This window comes from Dreissena polymorpha, chromosome 11 (assembly GCF_020536995.1).
Source record: "Dreissena polymorpha isolate Duluth1 chromosome 11, UMN_Dpol_1.0, whole genome shotgun sequence".
Taxonomy (NCBI): Eukaryota; Metazoa; Mollusca; class Bivalvia; order Myida; family Dreissenidae; genus Dreissena; species Dreissena polymorpha.
Genome location: NC_068365.1, coordinates 5,445,117 through 5,471,716, shown reverse-complemented (window position 1 = coordinate 5,471,716; position 26,600 = coordinate 5,445,117). Strand labels below are relative to the sequence as shown.

The window sequence follows — 26,600 nt, the reverse complement described above, 5'->3', positions numbered from 1 at the left end:
TGGCTGAACTGCCCCTGTGACCTTTAAGGGGAGCTGTGTTACGCGATTTAAACGTAACACGCAGTGGACTATGTTCATGATGCAAACATGTTTTGTAAAGTAAACTCTTTCGCGCCACAAACTCTTTCTCGGCGAGGATGCGGCAATTAGCAGGTTTTTCATCCTTAGCAGATTTGGCTTGCAAGTTGTGGTATTGACCTTTGTGGCTCCCAAGCGAATAACTAGAAACCCAGCAAAAATACTCTTATTAGTATTCTTGAAACTGCACCTGATTTTATCTTTCTATCTTTTAGTTTCAATCTTTGAGTATGTTGTTTCTAGCACATAATAATTACTACATGGTTTTCACCATTTTTGGTAACATACACGAATTGCATTATATCTAATTTCTTATCTGTTTAAAATCACAAATAGTGATTTTATGACATGCATTGATCTGTTTACAGTAGCAGTATCACTTTGAGCTTTTAAGTACACAATCATAAAAAAACGTACAATAGTTCGTGGATTTTATATTTAAACTTAACACGCATCAGAAAAAATGTTCAGGTTTTCTCAAGAAGTATAATGGCATCCAATGTATCTCTAGAAAGCTATCGATCCTGTGCTTAACAGATAGGCAATGAACGAAAAAGAAAATAGGCTATAGTATATTTTTTATTATTATTGACTTTTTTGAAAAAGTATAATCCTAGATAGCCATTTGCCGAAGCACTCGTCATATTTTGATCACGTGATTCCCCCATTGTAATAGGCCACGGGTAAGAGATTGTAGTAAATAATCTGATAATATGTTCGTTTTTTTTATTCAGTGATGCGTAGCGTAACGACTGACGAGATTTTCCTATACTAAATCAAGCGCCTGTGTCAAGGATGCGTTTGATAACGTACATGCTCGGTAAAAATTTTTGTTTAACCCCACGCTTGAATTAGATCATATGGTAGAATATTGCAAAATGTCAACCGATTTTGACATATCTTTAAATAAGCCTTTCTATGACTTGTTCTGTACGTTTGAACATAGGAACTTGCGTTTAAATGATTTATGTAAAGCAAATGAATTCCACGCTTACGGCATTCGAAACTTTCTAATACCCAAAATCACTCAGCCATTCCAGTATGCACCACTGAAGATGTATACAGTACTTTAAGCAAACGATTCATTTGATGTAAGCAGCTTTGACAGAAAGATATTTGATAATTTTGAGTTACAATTATAATAATTTAACAAATAAAACTGATGACTAGGACTTAACTTGGAATGTACAGTGTATTTCTATGCCGGTATTTACGTTTGGAATAATTGATACACTTGGACTATCTTGTGAATTATCTTTTGTTAAAGTCCATCTAAGATAAGTGTAAACCAATAGAATCCTGAGGCAAATGCAAAATTAATTAACCGCACATTACATGAGATAATGTAACCTAAGTTCTTGCAAAAAAATAAGTATTTTAAAAGTTGCAATTTATATTTTCCAAAAGCAATGCTTTATTTCAGTTATCATCTCGCAGCTACCTATGGTGTACGTACAATACGACTGATTCATTACCAGGTCAGCATCTTAACATCTTAGCTACATTAATAATACACTTAATTCAAACAGTTTATGCGGAAATAATTACCAACATGAGTTCCCCAAAACGGGTTTTATTAATAACATACATTTATAAAATATCACATTAACGATGAAAAAACCCATATTTAACCCAGTAACATGACGATTATTATATTCTTCATGGATAATTTAACAAAACAAAGACATCCGGTTGATTGGCGGGAACAATGAACGCGAAGGACGAGTCGAAATACGCAGAAATGGTGTGTGGGGCACAGTTTGCGGGGACAGCTGGTTTGACATACAAGACGCCGATGTTTTGTGTCGCATGCTTCACAGAAATTTGAGGTTTACAGCTTCTTTATGATTTTATAATGCTTCGTTCCTAGTTTTAAATATTTCCATTGTTGTTAATAAAATAGAAACTAGTCTTTATTACAAACGATATGATCTTATTAGATAATTTAAATTTCAAATTATTAAATGGTGATATACCTAGAGGTCGTTCGTATGTAAATTATATTTCACAATTAGTTAGGGCTTGTTCCTGAGTTAAGGATATCAATGAACGAAATTCTTGCACTGACTAAACAATTGTTAAAGCAAGAAAACAAAAGAAAAGCTTATTAATCTGTTACAGTCTTCCTAATATTAAGGATATAATGCCCTGACATTTGCAAATATATGCTCATTAGTTTTTGAAAACGAATTAATTTTATCATTAGAGGTTTGGTATAAAATTGTGAACATGTACCTTTACAGTACTTGAATATCTTGTTTGATGTTACGGCAATGGTGCAGAGCGCGAGACTCGATTACTTGAACGTTGGTCATAAATACATGTTTATGTATAGATTCATTTATAAAAGTCAACGTAATAAAAAATGAACATGCATCAGTAGCGTTACACACAGTTAAATATGCTTGTTAAGCTTAAAATCCTCGTGCTCTAGTATGTATAAAACCATTGAGTAGTTACATAGTAATTAGATCGAAATGTATTTTCATTTATTGCTCTTTATTTTTTTGATTTTGCATGCGCTTAGTTTAACTTCTATGTACACTTTAATGTTAAATAAATACTTTTGGGACAAGTGCGAGGATTTGAGCTCCGTAAAACCGACTAAACCCACAGTAATTGTGCAGTGACCGTTTAAAGGCGGTGATGCCAGTTTTATTATGTTTGAGTGCTTGTTATTTACACTTTTATCTTGTCTAGTACATTTGTTTTGTGTGTCACTGTTTGGCAATCGGTTCCTTGACATAGATAAAGGACCGCATAGTATAAGAAGCATTTTCTCTCATCAAATATCAAACATGAAAATGATATGTAAAATGTTCATATCATTTTTATTGAGTTGACTGTTTATCTAAACTCAGTGCTTTGGAATACCATATGGACGGACGATATGGTTCCGGCATTGGTCCCATATTTTACCGTCAGCTGACATGCAGTGGGTCAGAGCAAACAATCCACGACTGTTCCAGTGAAACGGGAGAAACGTGTTCGCATTCATCAGATGTTGGTTTAAAATGTTCTGGTATGCTTCTGTGTATTATTTACACATCGCTTTTTACAGTGTAGCAATGTCATGTTTGTATACAATAGTATTTAGTGCGTACCTTTCATAGATCGATGTATTTCAACGTTTCCCAGAAAGTCAATAAGTTAAACCATTACGATAAATCTGAATGTTTACAATTATTTCAAAATTATATGTATTGAAAACGTAGAACACAGTACAGAATGAACAGTACTGTATAAATGCGGCGTAATTAGTTGAATTGCGATACAATTAAGTCTTATTGACATCTATTTTAGGCAAGGCAGTCAAAAGGATAACAATATCCCCGGCTTAAACTTTTTTAAGAAATGTTAGCTCGACCTTGACCTCGAGATTGCGCGACTGCCAAATTAACTCAACGTTACACATATTTCTCGAGAGTTGCGTGAATATTAATTGAATGAAAAATGATATATAGAAGGGATAATACAATTTATTATTTAAGTGTGATATTAGAAATGAGTGTGATTTTTTTTCTTGTACCAACTTCGAATTGGTCTCGATGGTCAAAAGCGGAGACGCATTAGTTGTTTAACTTTTAGCGCCACATTTATATGTACCATGCACTTAGTAACTTAGTTATAAATTATTTCTACATATGACTCAATGACTTAACATTTTATCATAGTTTCTTAAAATTTCTTTTAAGGGTTTAGAAGATATTTGGCGCACGGTTACTAAGAGGCTGAACCGTTGACTTACAATTATAACCTGCGTTTTACTTGATAATGATAATTCTTTTGGGTGTTTTGTATTTGGCCTAATTGACTTACGCACGATGTCTGGATCCCATTTATGAAACCCACCAGAGCTGATTATCTTGGTTGAACGTAATTTAAGACTCCAAACTATTTCATTTCCGATTATGTGAAGTGCGTTCGATTATCCGCCATCATGTTTTTCGGACCACCAAAATGAATTACGTTCACATTTGAAATAAAAGAGAACACGTACCTTTATAGTATCGTGTAAAAGATCACTCTTCCATTGTACGTATTTGATCGTTTTACATATGAAAAAGAATGAATCTATTTGTTGAGCGAGTTTCCAGTCGGTTACCACAGCCAATTGTGACTGTTGTTGTTTATCTAAGCCCGCACCGCATTCTATATGTTGATAAACCCATGGCCTCTGCACGGGTAAAGACGACTAAAGCCAGTATGATCCTAATAGTTATTTCTATTAGTAGAACCAGAAATAGCTCCATCAAATTACGTTTGAAATTAACTACTAATATTCATTGAAATAACATGATGCTAGAATGCTGATTTTAACCGAATTTGTACTCATCGTACTCATCGATACATTTATAATGCGTACATAAAAGTCTTAAAGGTTTCTTACATAAATTGGATACAAAGTATCCAAAGCTTTAAAAACAGACAAATGTGTTTGCTTTCGGGGTAATAATTTGAATATTTTCTTAGTAAAGTGAAAACATTTACACATATATATTCGCGTAAGCGCTCGGTTTCAACCCCAAACAAACACTTTATACAATTGATGTTTAATATGTACTAACAATAGGCTGTCCACCTACGAATCTGCAACATTACGGACGGCTTGAGGACGTTAACATAACCAGCAATGGCGATTTCTACACTGGAACATGCAGCAACGGGACATCCATGTATCAGTTCCAATATAAATGTTCACTAAACGGCACGTGGGAAGAATACGGGGCGAAATGCGGACCATTAGGTACTGACTAATTTTAGTTTATTCAATAATAGACTCATAAATTTGTGAACAATGTTTTTGCTTGTGTTATGTTCAATTCTCATCGATCCATGTTGAAGTCGGCAGGCTTTTATCCGCATATTGCATATCGCTAAATATTTGCGGATCGTTTATTTTTACTTGTTGAGTATCTGTTGTTCAACATTACTAAACAAAATGGTGTCATTATAAATATAAAATCATGGTTGATGACTTTGTACATCGTGTGATAGCGCACTCGTCTAAATATGGCGTGGAAATTTTGGTCTTTTTCTACGCCAAATCAGACTTGTATGATATCATTATATGTATGGTGCCTGACATGTTTAAAAGAACATGATGTCAAAAGTCACAAAGCAAATACTGTCTACAAATCGGCTGAGTCCTTCTTGTTTTCAGGAATTGACACTTTAATTTGTTAACCAAAACATATAAATAAACACATGCACAGTAAATTATGTAAATACTTTTAAGTGTGACACTGTTACATTTAAAAAGTGATGGTCGGTCGCTACAGCTTTATCCTTAATAAAATAAAAAATGAAATTTAAACAACTGTTTTTCTATTGAATAACAAAATCCAACCTATATTCAATTTTGAGGACATGTATGGGAAATGCGTTCTTTAAATAGCTGTGTTGGAAGCCATATGAAAAACATAAACTATGCTCAAATAATAATAAACATTGAACTTTCTATGTGTGTCTATGTAACATTAAAGATGTGAGAGACGTCCGATTCGTTGATGGCGTTGACTTGTATGAAGGAAATGTTGAGGTGCTTGTTGGGGATACTTGGGGTCCGGTGTGTGCATACACACACATGGAACACTACTCGTACAGCAGCGTGTTTTGCACAATGAAAGGATTGAGGTACGTACTTTTTTGTGACATTTACACAAACTTATATAATTGACAATATTTTGCAATATGCTTATTCTTATTGGTTTGGTAAATTTATATGAAGTTAAGTGAAAGTTGAAAATGTCTTTGCCACATAAACAGGTTACAGCTTAAATGTTAATTTTAAATAACTCCAAAGCCATCGCTTTTCTTAAAGCGATTTAGGTTATCAATCATCTTAGGAAGGGCAGTATCCTTATTCACTATATAAAAATACAATTCCATGTAATGCTTTAATGCAATTTATGTTAATATTGAGACTCTGAAGGTGATCTTTACTGCTTGATTATTTTCACCACCTACATGGTCATTTCTTATACTGTAACATATCACATAGAGGACACTTGTTGGATTTGTTGAATATGGATTTTAATTCAAGAGTGATCATAAAAAAAATTATAATCACGAGTGAATTAAAATCGATTTATACCAAATTCAACAAATTTTATGTTTAATTTGTGCTTACAAGTGATTTTTTTGCAACAAATAGTTTCGGTAAAACAATGAAAATTATAGATAATTTTCACTCTTAATTTTGACTTGTTGAAACAGTGAATTATCAGCTTTTATTCACTGATATTTCTCTATAAACCAACAGACAGCATAACATAATAGTTAATAAAACCCGTATTATATGTTTTGAAGATTTTCTATTTTGACAATTAGTTTCAGATATGAGTTTCATCGTAAATGGCGTTATTGGTATACTTGGATTTATTCGGGTGTGAACTCTGTAAATGGGTTTATCGGAAACTTGCAATGTCCTCCCAATGCTGATCACTTGAGCTCGTGCATTTACAAAAATGTTTACGTATGCGATAACCAGTTAAGAATGTCATGCGAAGGTATACAGCTTTTATGATTGTTAAATGAATGTTGTAACGTTTTGTTTTACATCATAACAGTTACTGTTTTTAGTACCGATGTTCATGCACGGTTGTCTTCATTGTAATGATCATTAGCCCCGTGATATTGTAAAACAATGCTTTATCCAGAAAACGGAGATAAACGCTTCACATTTTTTAACAACACTGGCATCTTGACTCGAACTTATTTATTACTGCAACTTGCTGTACTGCATGTACAATATATATATTTAAATTATTGTATGCAATATAATTAAAGTATGTTAGAAAATCACTCTATCCTATTTGTTATGCCCCTCCCCGTCACTCGAAGAAGATTGGTTTTCAGTATATCGGTCGGTAGGTCTGTAGTTCGTTATGTCGGTCGGTCGGCATGTAAATCCGCAGACCTTTCATTTCCGCGCTTTACCATGCACATAGGTATGATGATAACTTTGGGAAAGCAAAAACAGGCATACCAATTTTAAGGTCAATGTCTCCTGGCCTTGTTCTGGTAAATCTGTTTCCGCACGCTATATTTAGAATACTTTAATCTTTGATAATACACACAGGTTTAATGTTAACATTGTGGTGAAAGCATGGCTACTTCTTTGAAAAGCTAGACGCCTAGTGAGTATGAGGTCAACATTTCAAGATTACATGGTCTTTGAACAGGAAACTCATATTGGCTCTATTTATATAAAAAACGCTTTGACCAAATTGGTATACTTGTTACGTGAAAGGAGAGGAAGACCCATTTCGATTTTTAGGTCACAAGACAAAGATCAAGGCAATACACTTGTACAAAAACAATGTTTATTTGATAACATCTAGATAAGACTTGAATCTACGACCATCTAAATTGATAAGCTTACTACCTGAAAGGAAAGAATGACACCTATTGATTTTGAGAAGGCTTGTAACAGTAGCCTCCACAGAATATCTTGAGTACTCTTTGACCTTCTATCATGCATATTGGTTTAGTGGTTACTTAGATTGAAAGTAAGACGCCAATTAATATTGAGGCCATTATGTCAAACGTCAATGTGACCGGGGGCTTATAAGACTAAATTTGTTTCCGCACAATATCGATATAATTCGTACGATCATAAAAATAAGTATGCTGATAATTCTTGACGAGGATTGACCCACATAAGTTTTCAAATGAAGATCATTAACGTAAAGGTCACACATATAATCTTGCCTCATTTTGGGGTGGTGGTGGGTGAATATATGTTTACCAACATGTCTTGTTTTATTTAAGGATATCCTCTGAATATCAGCTCTATTCAGTTGGTCGATGGATCGAGTCCATATCACGGAATAGTAGAACTGCGTGTTGATGACACAGTTGGTACTATCTGCGAAGATTATTTCGATTTTGACGATGCAAGAGTTCTCTGCGCTATGATTGGTCTGAAGTAAGCAATTGTACTTTTGTGTTCATTGTTATTTGAATATCAGTCTTATTTATGAGTATGATAACAAAATCGCAATGCAATGTTTTTTTATGGATTTAACGTAGTTTTCTTTGAATATCATATGCTTTAATATAACAGGCGTTGTAATTTTAATGTTTGGTGTAAAATAGATTTTAAATAATTACTTTGAAAGTAATTTGGTTAAAAAGCTATTTGATCTTGAATTATTCCTTATGGATAGACCAGTTTTAGGCAACTGAAAAATGATATGAGCACACTTCCTTAAAACGTCATTACATACCAAATGTTACACCTTTGCTCCATTTGGTATTACCATTTCTCTCTTTTCTACCCCAGGGGCATGATTCTGAAAACCGTCGCAGAAAACACTCAATGATGTTACATTTGTAAAAAAAAAGGTTTTATTCCAAAATAATATATTTATAATATTTTTTGACAATTTCTTAACTGAAACAAATTGCACAACTATTGTATTTGTAATATTTGATGTAAATCACACACACAAACACAACTTCGTAGTAAGGGTACTAATACAATGTTTAGAGAAAGATAATGAAACCCGACAATTTGTCTTTATCTTGTTATAACAGAATGCTTTACTAATTGTATCACCGTATTAGGTGTTTTCGTCGAGATTGTGTAACCTTCTTATCGTTAATGTATCAGTTCACAGAGGGATTTAATAATTACATCTCTTGAAGAATGTTTCACGAGCAGTCCTCTTAAAATATGAAGATTTGATTCATGTATTGCTTTTAAGTTTGTTACATGCATATGTAATGATTCAAAGATAAATGTAACAAAACCTGTATTTTAAGTGATGGTTTTTACTTAAATGGTTTAATCCGTTTATCCTTCAGAAATGTAGAGAAACCAGGGACATATATATTTAATTGTGACGTTTTCCCACATTCCATGAAATTATGGAAATAATCATAATATAAAGAAGTAAAACTCCAGCTGCTGGAGCAGTATTGAATTTTCATTAAAAACAATTAGTTGGTCCTTTATTTAAGGCAAGTGACCGATTGCCAAAACAGTACAAAACAGCACAATACAGCACAATACAAACCAACATAAACACAAAATATGAATAAAGCTGGGGTCACCGCCTTGGAACGGTCAATACAAAGCATTGGGGGTTTAAACCTGGTTATAGAGCGCTCAACCTCACACTTGGCCCAGCAATATTCATAATACATTTAAGTGTAAATAAAATTTAACGTCATAGCATTGTAACTCAAATTAAACAATAATAAAAGGGAATTAAAACGCATTCAATTTAATTACTATTTAATTACTCAATAGCATTGAAGATACAAGAGTAACAGAATTACAACTTTTTGACGAACGATCAAATAAAACTATTAACAATTGTCAACTACATTCCTTCTTTATAGAACATATTTGAGAATATAGAATCTTAATGTCATTTTTACGAAAACTATGCCTTTTATAGTTGTTTTAATCACAAAATTTAAGATTTATGAAAATGTAAGTAACTACACGTTCCGAAAACGATCTCGAAGCATTATATGAGCAAAATTGGAATAGTCATGAGAAAGAGGCTGCAAGCAAATAAAGCTCCTGACAGTCCTGACAGTTACCAGAGGATATCTTAGAAAAAAAGTAACAGTTTTATGGATAGTAACACAAATGAATACTCTATTAAAAAGCTTCGTTAAAGACATGAAACGGAACCGAACAAAACGAGAAAATTCGCGTTTTGTTAAAAGCTATTTTCATTCCCAGTATATTTTTTGTTCCACAATTCCTTACTTATATTTTTGTTTTACCAAAAATACCACCACCAACAACAGCATCAAACAATCACAACTGATGCATTGCTTTCACTAGGTTTATAATATTTCTCAGCAATAAAAACAACTTTACAATTGGGGCATTTTGACACAAAACCTTGTTCTTTTAACAAGCAAGGACATATAGGCCTGTTTCACAAGTCATGAAGTTAATGTCTTTATAATAAGTAACTGTTAAATATCCGTAAACACTGCCAAATACTATTATGCTTTATAAAAACTTCCAACATCAAAAAGTGCCATGCATAGGTAATTACAATAGGAAGACCCTTAACAAGTAATATTGACGTAAAAACGTTTTAAATAAAAACATTTTGCTACTTTTAGCATCTAAAAATCGTTTCACTGTGTCGTCTTGTTTCGTTTTATTGATGATCTCGAGTCAGGATTTATTCGCTTTGCGTTAATTTGCATAATTTATACTTATTTATTTATTTATTATCATGGTTCTAAAAAGTATATTTCAGAGTTATTTTAGAGTCAGGTACACGCGATTGTATACACACCATTTCAATTACATATACAAAGCAGTACAGTAACGCTTTTTGAATAAAATGACCATTGAAATCTAAATAAGTTATAAACAAATAAAGCGACCTACTTTTCAAACTTTTAACTTCATTGTACGAAGTATTCGTCGATTTTGAGCATTTACGGATCTTTAAGATTCAATTATTTGGGAAACTTCACATGTTACTGGATGTCTAGAAGTTAAATGAAACATCTCCGCCGAAATAATGTGTACATTTTATAAAGTGTAAAGTTTAACTTGTATATTTGATATCAGGATAACTCCAGGAACATAGTCAGGAGAGACATTTGTATTAACCCACTCTAGTCTGTTATTTAAAACAAGTGCCTAATACACTTAACCATACAAGTATTAGCGTGCAATACGGCATAAGAACTATTAAAACTGGCGTCTCCGCCATAAAATGGTTTATGCAAAGCATTCGGGATTTAAGCAAGTTGAATGTAGCGTAAAGCCTCACACAAATTGGAATTAACCACTGACATACAAGTGTATATACAAATTAACAAATTTATATTTACCAGAGCAAAAGAATAACGACTTTCTGAGACACGATAAGAATTCACAAACTAACTAAGTTCAGTCTTGTTAACACTATCTGAGAAAATAACATCATAAAGTACAAAGCCCAGATCATGGAAATGCATTTCATGACAAGACGGTAATGCATTATGTAAAAAATAACGATTATATATTTATGATGTACATGCGAAAACTATATTGTCTTGTTTTAGATTCATCTTATAACTATTGTTTTCTTCGTTTAATCGTATGTTTTAAGTTTGTTTTCTTTATGCATCGAGTTTTGATATTTCAGTGCATCCGCTTTCTATGTGGAGTACCATTATAACGCGAGTGGTCGCAAACCTATGATACGAGGCTTGGAATGCTCCGGGAAAGAAAATCATATAAATAACTGCTCATACAGTACTTCCTTTTACTTGAATCCTTGTCCATATAGAGCAGTTGCACTAGTCTGTACAGGTATTGTTGTATATCAAAGTCACAAATATGTTTTAATATGGGTAATGAATGTACGTTAATATAAGCGGGATAACAATGTTCAAATCTATGCTCAATGTATCAGATGTTTCACATTTAAAAAGGGAGCATTTATGGTCAAAATATTCTGCTGGACTTTTACTTAATCACATGTATTTTCTGTATTTAATTTTTAAGAGTCGAACACATAAAAGAGAACTAGAATATATCCTGTTTCTATGGCTGTTGATATCTCAATAAAATGTGAAATTATACTGTTTATGTTTCAGAGTGTGGTTATTTGCATTTTTCCAACGGGCAGATAGAATCTTACAATGAAACAACTAGAACATTATCAGTCCGTTGTCACTCTGATAATTCGACGTATGTTGCTTACATTTGTGAACATAATGGGACGTGGAGTCGATATGGGGAATGTATGAACAATCAATTTACTTTTATGAAATTTAGATTTTTAGACGCAATTTTATTCGTAATATAAGATGTAAGTCGACGTTGTCAGTTTTGGAATATCATTGATGTTATGAAACAAGTTATAAATAGTTTCCCAATAACAGCAAATTTACCAACATACGTATGGTATCAAATAAATTTTTGGCACATACATGGTGTTTGGATTTAGCACAACAAAGGAAGTAGAGTATCAAATTCTGCAATTGACTCTTCAATTTTATTCCACTTATAGAAAGTGAATGCATTTCAAAGAGGCATCACTTACAATAAAAGTACATGGCGTTTATTTACCGATAATAAATGAGGGTACATAAGAAAACCTGCATAATGTACAGAATTAACTTACTAGTCTTATATATTCAACGATGTGTTATTAATCGTCGAAAACACAATTCACTGTAATAAAACAGTCCACTATAATACACGAGTAATACTTATATTCACGAGTTAAAATCCCGTTTTTCTGATAAAAAATAATATATATTTACATCAGGTTTACCCGCGGAAATTGAAGATTTGCGCTTGGTGAACACGGACTACAGTTCTGCGTTGCATGTCTACGGAACAATTGAGATTAAAATAAAAAATACTTGGGGAACTATCTGTGCCCGCGGATTTGAAAGCTGGGATGCGACTGTTTTATGCAAAATGCTTAACGCTAGGTAATTCCGTTTTAGCTTTTCTTTCTGCCAATATTTGTAGGGTAAATTTAAGACTCGCAAATTGCATCAATCGCCTATGAGCTCCACGTTTACCTACTTTCCATAACGTTCTTGAGATGTGCTTAATAATTTACAAAATATTATTATGTAGGACAATACACATGTTACCCTACTTCGCGTATATCGTGTGTTCAGCAATTAGATTAATTATACAGTTTAGTTGTTATCAACTTTTTAATACTCAAAGATTTTTATGAACGAAGACGGTTTCCCCGAAAACGGTATTTAATCCGGTAATAAATTTGCCATTTATGTTTTAATATCCTGTTTCAGTTATGCAGGGCATGCTTATTACGGTCAAGGATCTGGTGCTATACACATGTCTGCCCTAAAATGCTCGGGTTCTGAGAACAATATAAGTCAGTGTTCGTATCAGACCTCACATCAATGCACACATGCAGACGATGTTGGAATCAGCTGTCAATGTATGTAAAACTTATGTGTGTTTTATGATACCATACAGCGTACTGTAATTAATTTTATAACATAAAATTCACTCAAACGGGTTGCAAACAAATGCGTGTTTTGTTTGCTTTCATGTGGTTTATAGGGAAGTTTGTGCGATTAATAAACGTGATAACCTTTTTCAAACAATGAACAATAACAGTTCGAATTGTAGATGTTTTATCTGCGAAGACGTTTTCCTGGTTCCGAATTCATGTTGAAGCAGAATATGAAACTGAGCTTTAACTATGCCGGGCTGAAACAAATTATTCCTAATTATATTACATGAAAAGTAATCGTTTGAAAAGCATAAAATATACATCTAAGATATTCGTTTTATTAGATAATCAATTTTATCATCTCAACACTCGTTCAGTACAAACTATAAACTACTGAAATTGCTCAATCGTCCATATTCTGACATGGACATAATATTTTTTTTATAGTTTCCAATAACTAAATCAAATGTTCAGCATTAATTTTCGAATGTTTTCTGAAATTCTGATAAATTATTTAACACATTAACTTGAAATGCATTTATTTTGTTATAAACAAGAAATTATAAATGCATTTGTTTGAGTATTGTTTATTTGTTTTCTTTCGATATTTAAACTAATGGTAAACGAGTTAAGGACGTTGTACGTTTAACATCTGTTAACATGCATAACAATTAATTCAATTGTCTATATCAATACGAAAACAAATGTTCATTCCTTATGGTTCGATTAAAGTTAGCTTTTGAATTTTAGTAGCCCATAAACTTCGACAAATATCCACACAGTGAATTTTTACGTTTAACCCCCCACCCCCACCCCCCAAAACAAACTAACATTTCGTTTACACGCACATTTTACCGAAATGTGTCGCCATTGTGGGTATCCGCTGTATTTACATGGCGAAATGGTTAATTTACCCTGATGTTGTTATCGATTATTTTGTGTGAACACGTTGAAAGCTATGCAAAATAAAAATATATATGTCTACATTGCTGTTTGTTTCAGGGGAATTCCTTTTTGACGATCCCGGTAGAGAAAACACTTTGTATCGAAATAATACTTTGTTTAGTTGAACTCTTTTATTCCGTTAAATCCTTAAAATGACAAGTTTCAAAATGCGTGAAAAGATGTGATAAATTCTCTTTAATCGATATAACACAACACTTCTCTTCAATCGATAAGACAGGAAGATCTGGAAAGTGTTTCTATTCCATGTTTACGCCTGTTTCTCGACACTTTAAACGACCGATATTGATTAGAAAAAAAGTTGAATGTCGTTTATAATTATTTGGTTTTCTCTCCGATTAACAAAGTGTGTATATACATGCAGTCAGTTCCCATATTTGATGTAACTGGAAACATTGCATGAGACATGATGAAGTTAACGTCAAGATAAACTTTTACATAAGGGCGTGCGGACGTATGTGTATGCACCGAAATTAGATACAGTATAAAACATTCATTTTACAGATTGCCACCCGATTTCTATCTCTGGGTACGGTTTCGTAAAATACCATGGAAATGGCACGATGGCAACAATGTTTTGTAATAGCGGGTACTATGCAGACATCACCGAGTTCCATTGCATAGACGGGCAATGGTCACCTTCAGTTGCAGATTGTCAAAGGAGTATGTTTTGTCGCTTTCAATTGCACTTTGAGACTTTATTGTGATGGTTTTTGTAACAATCCTCTGTCCTTTGTTAAGCCGTATTTGCTTAGGCCAAATAATTCCTGTTTGTTATTTCTAACTGTTTTTCTATTAACTATTTCACAATTTTGTTTTGTATTATATAACCTTTATAAGTATCGGTTTTTAAATATACAATACGCTTGAACAAATGTTTGCTGCCATCAATACAAAAATCAGCATAAGATTCATATCTGAATTCATAATTAATATCTTTAAACATGTAAATGCAAATATTTTTATATCACATTACAGTATGTCCCGACCTGGCAGTGTCTGGTGGCTATATAGCCTTCAACTCGGATCAAAACGTTGGAACATTGATTTGCAACCATGGAATGTATTCGAATGTGACCACATTTCATTGCGAGAATAGAACCTGGTCACCCCCAGATGCAGTTTGTCTACCAAGTAGGTCACCATTTATGAAACAAAATTATCAACAATGTGTGGTATAAAATGGCTAATCGTATATTGGGTTCTCGTATTATTTGCGTACAAATATGATTTTTTTTAATTGGGTACTTCTATGGTGTTACCTTGAATAATGCCACAGTTAAGCTTGTATTTTCACCAATGTTAATTGTTGTCGCTGAAGTTTTAAGAGTTGTTTTCTGCTACATCTTGCTTAGGCAACACCAGTATAGCGCCTTTTAGCAGCTTTATCTTTTCGACTTTATATATACGTTTAGAGACTATGGAAAGGTATATCAGATTTACCTTATATATGCTCATCATTACTCTTCACAATTTCTTTTCCTCTTCTTTCCAAAAAGTTCAAATATGCATACATGCATTATGTAGTACTGGAAAGCAGGAGACGAAACATTTATATGATTACATATATTTTCATTATTGAATTCTTTCACTAATATTTTATAGAACTATTTACGTCCACACACTTATATTAAACTACGTTTAATGATTCGAGTTTTGAACTCCTGGCGATCTGTCTGGAGAACTAGCATTTGAGTTCTTCTATTCAGTAGTATGTAAGGCTATTATTTAATGTACGTGCTTTTATGTTCAGAATATGACGTAGTTTCAAATAGTTCACTTCAAATGATTTTAATATAAATAAATTGTTGTATAATAATCGTATGACCAGATCTTTGAGCAGTGTATAAAGGATATCTATTGAATTTCAATTTATGCGATAAAGCAAGAGGATTATTGTTATAAGTAAAAAGAAATTAACGGCCACGAGCAAAATGTTTTTGTTCCATCGTAAAGCGCCGATAAATAAGCATTTTTTACCTCTGCTTTTTAATTCATCAAATGATACTGAAACTTCTATAATCATAATAAAATTATTGCATCTGTTAAATATGCATAATGATTAAAATGTATGTATTTTGATAATTGTATACATCAACTTATGTTTTTTTTTACTTTGCAATTCATCTTCTCATTTCTTAAAATCCATAAATTTGCTATAGTTCGCATGTCTTTTTCAAATATGTGTATGTTACATGCGTACATTCTTCATGTATATAAAGTGAATAAATGGACTTGACTTGTCTTGATCAGGGCACGATTTAATTAAGTAACGAGTTTACTAGAAATCTAACAAAAAAGAATCCTTGATTTGAATTCTTAACTGTAACAACTGCACTTGATTCATTTGAAAGTAACACAACACGCTAAAATTGCAAAATATATATAAAGCCTTTAAAGGTGAATGTGTTGGTTATAAAGACGTATTTGTATTTTAAAGTCAATATAAACTAGTGAAAATTTGTAATGGATCATACGCCTTTAAATGGACCTGATAACATATTGATGACACCACAAGCTATCAACTTTGTATCACCGTTTAAACAAATAAGCACAGTGTACAGGGAGCTTGCTCAATATACAGACATTGGCATTTAATGAAATATCAGTTCTTTTATCATTATTCATAGTATGAAATTGATTAAATATGAAAGCGCTACAATCGTTACAACTGCGAATTTAGTGAATAATCGTGAGTGTTTCTGTGATCATTAAAATTTATGTAAACACATGGATCGATAGCATACAAAAAAAACAAGAGAAATAACAAAACGGTGTGTGAAGAGTATATATCAGGTTTTTTATGTTTTCCGACACTTAAACGACCGATAGCAGTTAAAAATAACAGTTGTTTTCCAACAAAACCTTGTTAAAATATTTTACTTATCAATTGACTTTTCGACTCGCTAATAAATTGTCCTTCAACTTGCAGTCCATATCCTTTTTGCTAGAATTACATAAATTGCACGAGTATTGATAAATAAACAGTTCAGATAAGTTCGGACGGACCAAAGCATGCATATACACCGAACCTCAATACTGACTGTAACATTCATATAACAGATTGCCCCCTTTTGGACTCTTCAAACGGTTACGTGGCATATCTTGAAAATGGAATGGTTGGTACACTGTTATGTAATATCGGGTACTATGCGGACATCACCGAGTTTAATTGCATAGACGGGAACTGGTCACCTTCATTTGCAGCTTGCCAATCAAGTATGTTATCTTGTTTTCGTCAGTTAAGGCACTACTTTTGCATGTAGTAAATAACAGCTGTCCGTTCCTATAAAAGCCATGTTAACTTAGGCAGAGTTATTATATGTTTAATTCTTACCCTAATAACATTTACGTAAAGGGCAACACACTGTAATTAACACTGAAATCTATTGAAATTAATGTGTATTGATATACTTAGGCATACTAGTTGTTATCACAAATAAACACATACAAACATCAGTTATTTTTTTATTAAATATCAAAGTTCATTATCATTAAACATGCAATTGTGAATGCGATCAATCAATTGAAACATTGTTCTGCAACTATTGACTGTATTCACTACATTCTATAACGAGAATATAATCTGGTCACCAACGAATGCAGTGTGTGTTTTCGTGAATTGAGTGTATGGCATCATTTATTAATTGTTGTGATATCTCTAATAAATTAATGTAGTTTTATTTCTGATCCTTCTCTAGTTTTCCCTACTTAATAAGGTAAGTGGATTTGTGAGGGAATGCTCAAACTCTATGGTGTTATCTTGCATTAATGCACAATAAGATTTGTATTTGAATCAATTTCAGATTGTCCAGAACTATCAGTGTCTGGTGGTTCATTATCCTTCAACTCAGATCAAACAGCTGCAACGTTGAACTGCAACCACGCGCTATATTCGAATGTCACCACATTCCATTGCGAGAATAGAACCTGGTCACCACAGAATGCAGTGTGCCTTCCGTGTAGGGCTTTATTAATTAATCAATAGCTGTATTTAAAAGAAATTCATGCGTTATAATGGCAAATTATTTCTCAGATTCTAAAAAAATATGTGCTAGAGATGAGTTTCTGTATGAAAGTTGCAACAACGATGTTGTATTCTTGCATAAACAAACAGGATGTCTTCTACATAAAATCTTAATTGTTGTATTTGAGATAATAGGTTTGCCTTTCTGCTATCTGTTGCTTAGCTAACAAAAGTCAACTGCCTATTAACAACTTTTTCCCACTCTATCTTTGTGTTAAGAGACTATGGAAAAGTTATAGAAATTGATAGAACCTATACATTCTTAACATTATTCTGAACGATTATCTTTTCCAAAAGTCAATATGTTTATACATTCGTTCGTCATTATTTAGTACTAAAACTAATTATGTAATTTAATTGTAGAATTGTGGTATTGACATTTGTTCGAGCTTTGTTCTTTAGACATTTATATTAAAATATGGTCAATGACATCTGGAGATCAGGAAAACTATTCGCTACTTTAATTTTGCTACAGACCCGCCACTGAATATTACGGATGTGCGCCTCGTTGGCGGACCCGACCCTAACGTAGGCCGAGTGGAAATAGCCGTGGACGGCGTATACGGAACTGTTTGTGATAGCTCTTTTGACTATATTGATGCAGATGTTATTTGTAAGACTCTTAATACAAGGTATGATATAGGTAGGGTTGATAACCAAATTGTGCATGGTGTTACACATAATTGCACATACCATATATGTAAATTGATGATTGTATTTTAGAAATGTATCACAATTATAAGATTATGATTTCAGGTTGAGGTTTCAGTTCCGTTATTGAACTATATGCATACCTTTTGTTGGTATTGTTCCACAAAGAGAAAAAACAACGTTTACCCAACAATGTTTAGTTCAGTAATGTCGAATTCATATTTTTTTATTATAGCTACAGAGCGTCAGTCTATTTCACTGACGCCATATACGGAGAAGGGTCCGGTCCCGTGCACATTGATCAGCTTCTTTGTGATCATCCCGATACTTCCCTTGACCAATGTATGTACGTAACAAATAACCAATGCGGCCATAACAGGGATGTATCTTTGCTCTGCAATGGCAAGTAACTTCTTTTGCATTTTGTCTGTTGACTTTTCAAAGTTTCTTATGAAGATTAAAATGTGAACCGCAAAATATTTGATAGTGTCCTATCAAATCGGAATCTATGAAAACACGCTATATAACTATTTACAATCATACGATGAGAATGATAATGTTAATAATGTATTGCATACCTATAACCTGTAGAATGCGGACAACCAGAGATTGCCTTCTGGGGTGTTGGATACTTTAATTACAACGGCACATTTTTATTCGCTAACTGCGAATATTTCAAAACATATGTCGGGTATCTGCGTATGGACGTGTACTGAAAACGGATGGGAAACAATTGGCGAATGTCAAGAATACAGTAAGACCTATATTTATGGTTTAAAGTAGCTTGTTTTTAACAACTTCATGTGAAATTCAATCTTACGTTAATAATTTAGCAGGATTTGAAAAAAGTAACTATAATTGTCTATTTTGTATGTATTGTCAGAATGATACTTTCATTTTGAGACACTCATGTATAATGTCACATAGATAATGTCTGTTGTAGATTATTGTGTATTAATACTTATGTTACTATATATAGTAACTGCATTGACTCGAATGTATGTGATTATCGGTCAAAGCAAGGTGATTATCACGTTTGGCACTGCAGGGCAAAATGTTGATAATCGATAAACAGAACAGAACAGAACAGAATTTTTATTTTGACTTAAGCATAACAAGCTTATCGTCATATACAAATACATGATAATGTTACAGACATGCGTGATGAATATAAATAATAACATTGTAAAAATTACATTCATCAATTCATAAATCACTCATCACTAGAGAGTGAGAGTGCTCTAATTGCAAGTTATAATGTGGCATGGAATACATATAAAAACATAACCACATTTGATACATCCATGGTTAACAAACAACATGTACCTAGCAAAGTACACTCAATTGTTAGTATAAGCTTATAGTTCTTCTTAACAATCATGTGATAATAAACAAAGTGTTATCTCTTTTTTTGAAACATGATATACAATAGATGGCTAACTTTCTAAGTGTCGTTTTCTTACTACTATTAAGGAGTTTAATAAATTTGAACATACTAGGTCGCTTGTAATAGAATTCTGGGATATATTTGATTCTTTCTTCTAGGTATAACGGACATATTAGTATGAAATGGTACTCATCTTCGATATCGTTACAGCTACACAAGGGGCATATTCTTTCGTTCCTGTCAATATTATGATGTCTGCCTGTTTCAATTAACAATTTATGAGATGAGATAATCGGCCCTGGAGCTAAAGCACATGCCGTTACGGCCAACGCGTTACGTAATTACAAAATGGCGTCCACATTCAGTCTCAGCCAACGGTGAACAATACAATTAACCACAACTCAACGAAAGAATCGAACATAATGTTAACGACACGTAGCACACAGTTTGGATAATACAAATATCGATTGAAACTGAAACTTTTCTGTACATTAGATATATGCCTCTATTTGAGCTTTAACAGGATGCAACAGCAAAATGTATAGTTAAAGAAACACCTACCTCGACAACTTAAGTCAGATGTTTATAATAATAAAAGAACAACGATGTGCTTTTCTGTCCTTTTTTGTTATTCAATCCGTTATTTTATATTGATTTTAAATCACACTTTTTTAAACGATTGTATCGAATGCTAACCACTTTCACCAAAAACACGATTTACGCAATCGAATTACTTGTTGGAGCGATTACACAAAATTGATTAATGCATGACAAACACACAATCCGAAAAAAGTTTTGGATTCGTTCGATGCTAAAAAATATTTAACTGTTAAAAATTAATCCTCCACGACGGAATTGTTGTCCCTAAAATCCAGAGATTCTAGCTAAAATTGTGTTTCGTCACAGAAATTACTTCACATTAGATACGTCATAAATTGCGTGATAAATTAAAGGGGCCTTTTCACAGATTTTGGCATATTTTGAAGTTTGTCATTAAATGCTTTATATTGATAAATGTAAACATTGGATCTTAAAAGCTCCAGTAAAAAAATCAAGAATAAAATTAAAACAAGGAAAAAAAGTAGCCGGTACCAGGGCTCGAACCAGTGACCCCCGGAGTTCTGGAGTTAGTCTGAAGTAAAAACGCTTTAGCCTTCTCGGCTATTTCGCCGAGTATATACAGAATAAGTATTTTATACGTTATATAAGCAATCTTCGTAGTTTCGTAAATTTAAACGACAACAACAGAACTCTCCAAATTATTCAATCGTTTCGCGTTGCAACGCTTTATAATTTTTAGGTTTTCAAATCGTCAAAAGATACATATAATGGCTATATTGGACTATGGTAAATGTTCAGTAATACTGTTTCCTCACAAATATCATAACTAAAACGACAATTTGCGAATCTGAAACAACTTTTTTTCAATTTTGTCAATTTTCCAAACCGTGAAAAGATCCCTTTAAATGAAAATTAAAGTACGGAAAGCTGGTTCTGTAATAAATAAATAAATACAGTTAACGGGGATTAAGTATTAAAGACGTTAATACTATCGTTGCTTGAGGGCCAGAAGTGATAATCGGCCCTGGAGTGAATAATCGCCTCGAAGGCCGTAGGATTATCACTTCTGGCCCTCAAGCAACGAGGTATTAACCTCTAAATAAACATGTTTGTAGGTCGGCCGCTTGGTATTCAGGAAATACGACTTGTAAACGGAAGTAAACCTTCTAACGGCAGAGTAGAGATCAAAGTGTTTGACACATGGGGCACAATTTGCAGTGACAACTTTGGAACGGAGGAAGCCAACGTTATATGCAAAATGATAGGCTACCCGTAGGAATTATTCTTTTAAAATATATTGTCGTTGAATTTTTGTTTGGTGGAAGAAAATAATTGATCCACTGTATTGAATAGCAGTAATTGTTAACGTACTTGCTTACATTATAAAGGTAAATATAGTTAAAAAGCATTTCACGTTTTTCAATGTTATTGGTTGCAAACACTCATTACATTATTTTTGTCTGTCAAGTCCTTCTAAAGCGTTTCATATATCGTTGTTCGAGGGATCTGGGCCGATTTTTATAGACAACATCGAATGTGGAACCAACAGCTCCCATATCAACGAGTGTCAGTACGTCACTTATGACGATTGCGACCACAGCAAGGACGTTTTCGTTTCATGCACAGGTATGACAGATTCATTGAACTTTTTCTAGCATCAAACATTACGTAAATAATAAAGTCAGCATCTTTAGTTTAAGTCATTCCACGAGTACTTTTTTGCGGATGCTATAAATACCTTAATATACTTTAACAAGGAAACAGTTACATATAAACCTATTTTTAGACATAACACAATCTTAATTCGAAACTTATATAAAATAATGCAGTTACTGCTTACTATTTGTTATCAATATTAAGAATGTGTTTTTGTCAGTAAAATTAAAACAGTATTATGCTCAAATCTTGAAGATTGTGGTGATCCAAAGCCAATTAACGGTAGTGTAAACGACACTTCGTCAAGTGTTGGGTCTGTGGTAAGCGTGACGTGTGATCATGGTCGAATTCTAGTCGGTGACTCGATCATTGTTTGTCAAGAAAACGGATATTGGACAAGCACTCCATCGTGTCATTTGATAGGTAAAATTTGCACACAACATGGTAGTTTCAAAGTTCTTTTAGAATAAGGTTGATGTCCGCATTTAAGGTTGATTTATTGCATTTAAATATGTGGCATAAATCTAATATAAATATATTATTCTATAGTCTATCAATATACATATAGGCAATGCATATGATATAAACGTAACACTTAACAAAAATAGGATTACAACTTATTCGCAATGAACGTACTTGTTAATAAACATTAACATTAAACAATAGCTATTCAAATATACTAGTCATGTACGGTAATACATTTTGAAATTGCATTACATCAGTAATGCATAGATAAGTCTTTGAGGTTATATCTGTACAAAAAATGAGTGTGAATTGACTCCATTTTTATTTATGAGTATCCTTATATGTTTTGTTTATTTCCAAGAAGAAGAATAATACACAATTTTCTGGTAATGTCTCAAAATTTTACAGCCTGCGTTTCACATAACGATATTAATACGAACGAAGATTGTATTGCCATATACTTTACTGTACACAAAATATAAATAGATAGGTTATGCGCTTTCAAACATTGTGCTTTGTTAAAGGTTAAACTCGCTTATTTAACAGTAAAGCTTTAACATTCAATTGCAGATTGTGGAGATCCGTCGCCAGTTAATGGCTTTGCTAACGGGACCTCGTATATTATGGATGACGCTGTCTCTGTATCGTGTGATACCGGTTATTTTTTATCAGGCGACTCCGTCATAAGATGCCAGAATAACAGTTATTGGACTGACTATCCAACGTGTAAAATCGCTGGTAGGACCTCAATGCGCAAGGATAAATACAATATGTTCCATTGAAAAAGAATTTATTTTAGATACATATTTCAAGGCATTTCTTCACCGTATAATGTATTCCTATATTCCAGACTGTGAACAACTTACAATCGCAAATATGATCGTCGACATAGGTAACACAACTATCTACGGACAGATAGCGGTTGTCAGATGTAAACCAGATTTCACTCCACGCGGGTCGTGGGCGGTGAAATGTGAAGCTACTGGCGTTTGGAATTACACGCATGTTCCTGAGTGTGAACTAATTGGTAAGATTTCTTTTCATATAAAGGTCAGCGTCTAATAAAGACTATTTCGAATGTCATATTGCGATTTGATGCATAATATTACTCGAAAAAAACAATTTGGGACATGATTGGCCACCATGGCTATTCATTGGAATCACATGATTGCTATTTGATTTTGTGCTTATCCTTTTCTTTTCTTAAATTCGGTTATTGTTTGAAACAGTGGATGATAAAGATTCCCAATCTGCTGTTCTAGTACAATTTATTAAAATAACGAATGCATATATTGCAGATTGTGGTGCCTCTGCACCACCCCATGGAATCGTCAACGACACCGAATCGACAGTTGGAACTGTAGTAAGCGTGTCCTGTGAGTACGGTCGAAAACTGGTTGGTGATTCGGTACTTGTTTGTGCAGAGACTGGTAAATGGTCCGGTTCTTCTTTATGCCCGTTGATAGGTAATACATAAGTTGCATAAACTGGGTATTCAACAAAAATTACACGTTATGCCACTACTTTAACAAGTTTAGCGGCATATATAGGTTAATATCTAAATATGAGTTATTGGTTGCAGTTAATTTCAATAAAGTGTAAATTTATTTTGAACGCACGTGTAACATATTTGGTACTTTTGTCTTTATAACATTACAGAGTGTGATGACCCAACACCTGAAAACGGAATGACAAACGGCACGACACACTTAATCGACAGTGTCCTCTCGGTATCGTGTATGAAAGGTTTCACGTTATCTGGTAATTCCGTCATACGGTGTCTGCCTGATAGCACTTGGTCTGACTATCCGAATTGCACGATTGTGGGTAAGTTATAAAAAAAGTCCTTACATTTATTGCATATATTTATCGAATAATATTGAACTACTTGTCAATATCATATATCCTTATATTTGTGTGTATAATTGTTCTCTAAACAGATTGTAGCGTTCCCGACGCTGTCAATATGACAATCGACATTGATAATGCAACTACTTACGGACAGATAGCAGTTGTAAGCTGCAAACCAGAATTCTCTCCACGAGGTTCCTGGTCTGTGAAATGTGAAGCCAGCGGAACTTGGAATTACACCCTCGTTCCACGATGTGAACTCATTGGTAATTTTAAGTGTTCTATTATTCAAGCATAGATTCAATAGTTACAAAAAACTACAAAAGCGTACTGAAAAAAAACTCGGAAAATAAGTCCCGAAATTGAGCACAGCATACTAAGATAAAGTTCTCAGTAAATTGCATAAAAATGTGTAATATCATGTTATAATATAAATTCATTTCACATTATCAGAATAAGTAGGTCAATGAATAATTCATCGTCGTTAGAACTCACATGGCAATTTAACAACTTTGACTTAAGTTCTTGTGGTAGAATAGATGTAAGTTATGTGAACGGATGCAATAATTCGTATCCGGTTAATTCTATGTGATATCCGAATAATCTTAAGTGCTATCCGAATATTATTCGGATAGCCATGTAGATTGCCATTAGCGGGCGAAAACTACAGTCATAGATTGTACTCATAAAAAACTCGTAAACGCTTTGTTTTTTACTGATTAAAAATAGCTCCATAAACCATTATTTCTTCATCATACTCTGCCCATACAATTTCAAATTATTCTGCAGAGTGTGGGGACCCAACGCCTTCAAAGGGCTTGGTGAATTCATCAGAAACAACTGTTAAGGCGGTGGTGAATGTTTCGTGTGAACACGGCTACACGCTATCTGGTGATTCAGTCATTGTATGTGAGGAAACTGGCATTTGGTCAGGGAATCCGATATGCGACCCATCGGGCAAGTGACATTGCAAGCATTTTAGATTATTAATCTACTCTTTATTATCATAGTTTCTCATTTACGATAGACCTTGAGCTTCAATATTAAAATATTTTTCTTAAGATTGCATTTTTTGAACGCTGGTTTTCCTTTTACCATAGACTATTATTCATGCAAGAATCTTCCTATTGTGTTTACGAACAGATTGTGGTAGACCAGCAATATCGAATGCACAAGTTTTTACAAGTAGTTCAACGTCCCTAAATTCCTCAGCAGCTATCGTTTGTAACGAGGGATTCACCAGGGAAGGACCAAGTGTAATCAACTGCACTGAAACTGGATGGAGTGACAATGTTACCTGTTTACCAATTGGTATGCAATACACATTATTTATCGAAAGTTAAATCAATCTTTGTTAACAGTCTGATATTTAAAAACTAAGACATAATAAATAATTTACCCTTATATATAACAGAAAATATTAAATATGTAATTATATTTTAAAATTATATTTAAAATGAGACATATCTAAACTCTGTATTTTAGTTTGTGATAAGATGGAAGTTGAAAATGGCAGAGTGATTGGCACAAGTACCAAGTATGGGGATGTGATTGATGTTGAATGTCTTGCCGGATATAGAATCCAGGGTGACAGCAAACTTACATGCAAAGGCAAAGGTCAATGGAGCGATCATCCAACATGCGCCATTCAAAGTAAGCTTGGTATTTGCTCAATCGATAATACTATTGTTGCATTGAACGTGCTACAGAAAGCGTTTCTGTTGCTCTTGTTTCTAACCAATACATTTTAATTCAATTGTCATATGTAAAAAAAAAATTGCTATAGAATCTGAAATACAGTATTATTGAATTAATTTAAAAAGTGCTGTTCATTGACAGTATTAATACAGTGATACTAGTGTAAACCATTTCATAAGTTTTGTGTTGCGTTATTGTTTATACTGAATTGAATTGTTATGTAAATGCAATTAGTTATTTTCCTTAAATTAACATAATATAATTTATTGTAATAAGAGTTTCCCTTATATTAATGTCTATAGTTTTAATATTAAAAAATTATATGCCATTTAACGTG

General features: G+C 33.2%; 4 protein-coding genes and 1 long non-coding RNA gene across 5 annotated transcripts in view; all 5 read left to right on the top strand.

Annotated features, from left to right (window-relative positions):
* The first annotated feature begins 1,766 nt into the window (after positions 1-1,766).
* Positions 1,767-11,577, top strand: LOC127851199 (antigen WC1.1-like). Its single transcript, XM_052384826.1, has 8 exons — positions 1,767-1,907; positions 2,940-3,100; positions 4,652-4,825; positions 5,565-5,715; positions 6,412-6,590; positions 7,855-8,011; positions 11,202-11,368; positions 11,564-11,577. The coding sequence occupies exons 1-8, from the start codon at positions 1,888-1,890 to the stop codon at positions 11,575-11,577; spliced, it is 1,023 nt and encodes a 340-aa protein (XP_052240786.1). The 5' UTR covers positions 1,767-1,887.
* An 88-nt stretch (positions 11,578-11,665) lies between these two features.
* On the top strand, positions 11,666-12,951 carry LOC127850558 (uncharacterized). Its single transcript, XR_008035351.1, has 3 exons — positions 11,666-11,802; positions 12,333-12,501; positions 12,835-12,951. It is a non-coding gene; the product is annotated as an uncharacterized LOC127850558 (long non-coding RNA).
* A 1,532-nt stretch (positions 12,952-14,483) lies between these two features.
* LOC127851198 (scavenger receptor cysteine-rich type 1 protein M130-like) lies at positions 14,484-21,869 on the top strand. Its single transcript, XM_052384825.1, has 7 exons — positions 14,484-14,630; positions 14,946-15,101; positions 17,031-17,186; positions 17,774-17,929; positions 18,470-18,626; positions 18,881-19,047; positions 21,709-21,869. The coding sequence occupies exons 1-7, from the start codon at positions 14,531-14,533 to the stop codon at positions 21,867-21,869; spliced, it is 1,053 nt and encodes a 350-aa protein (XP_052240785.1). The 5' UTR covers positions 14,484-14,530.
* Positions 19,281-25,530, top strand: LOC127851196 (CUB and sushi domain-containing protein 3-like). The gene is made up of 9 exons (XM_052384824.1): positions 19,281-19,399; positions 21,709-22,219; positions 22,505-22,672; positions 23,285-23,452; positions 23,565-23,741; positions 24,013-24,180; positions 24,374-24,541; positions 24,655-24,831; positions 25,355-25,530. Exons 4-9 carry the CDS (start codon positions 23,338-23,340, stop codon positions 25,528-25,530), a joined length of 981 nt encoding a protein of 326 aa, XP_052240784.1. The 5' UTR covers positions 19,281-19,399; positions 21,709-22,219; positions 22,505-22,672; positions 23,285-23,337.
* Positions 25,531-25,715: 185 nt separating this feature from the next.
* The window catches only part of LOC127851584 (uncharacterized), a 28,960-nt gene continuing 28,075 nt past the window's right edge, over positions 25,716-26,600 (top strand). The window contains exons 1-2 of the mRNA XM_052385421.1: positions 25,716-25,876; positions 26,051-26,218. The gene's annotated coding sequence lies outside the window, so the exon portion shown is untranslated. The remainder of the gene's footprint in view (positions 25,877-26,050; positions 26,219-26,600) is intronic.

Excerpts from the sequence above, each read along its gene's own strand:
- LOC127851199 (XM_052384826.1), top strand. The coding sequence starts at position 1,888 with ATGCTTCACAGAAATTTGAG. Across the intron at positions 5,716-6,411 it reads TGCACAATGAAAGGATTGAG|TTTCAGATATGAGTTTCATC; the intron begins GTACGTACTTTT and ends TTTGACAATTAG. Across the intron at positions 6,591-7,854 it reads GTTAAGAATGTCATGCGAAG|GATATCCTCTGAATATCAGC; the intron begins GTATACAGCTTT and ends GTTTTATTTAAG.
- LOC127851198 (XM_052384825.1), top strand. The coding sequence starts at position 14,531 with ATGGCAACAATGTTTTGTAATAGCGGGTACTATGCAGACATCACCGAG. Across the intron at positions 15,102-17,030 it reads AGATGCAGTTTGTCTACCAA|ATTGCCCCCTTTTGGACTCT; the intron begins GTAGGTCACCAT and ends TTCATATAACAG. Across the intron at positions 17,187-17,773 it reads ATTTGCAGCTTGCCAATCAA|ATTGTCCAGAACTATCAGTG; the intron begins GTATGTTATCTT and ends AATCAATTTCAG.
- LOC127851196 (XM_052384824.1), top strand. The coding sequence starts at position 23,338 with ATGGATGACGCTGTCTCTGTATCGTGTGATACCGGTTATTTTTTATCA. Across the intron at positions 23,742-24,012 it reads TCCTGAGTGTGAACTAATTG|ATTGTGGTGCCTCTGCACCA; the intron begins GTAAGATTTCTT and ends CATATATTGCAG. Across the intron at positions 24,832-25,354 it reads TCCACGATGTGAACTCATTG|AGTGTGGGGACCCAACGCCT; the intron begins GTAATTTTAAGT and ends ATTATTCTGCAG.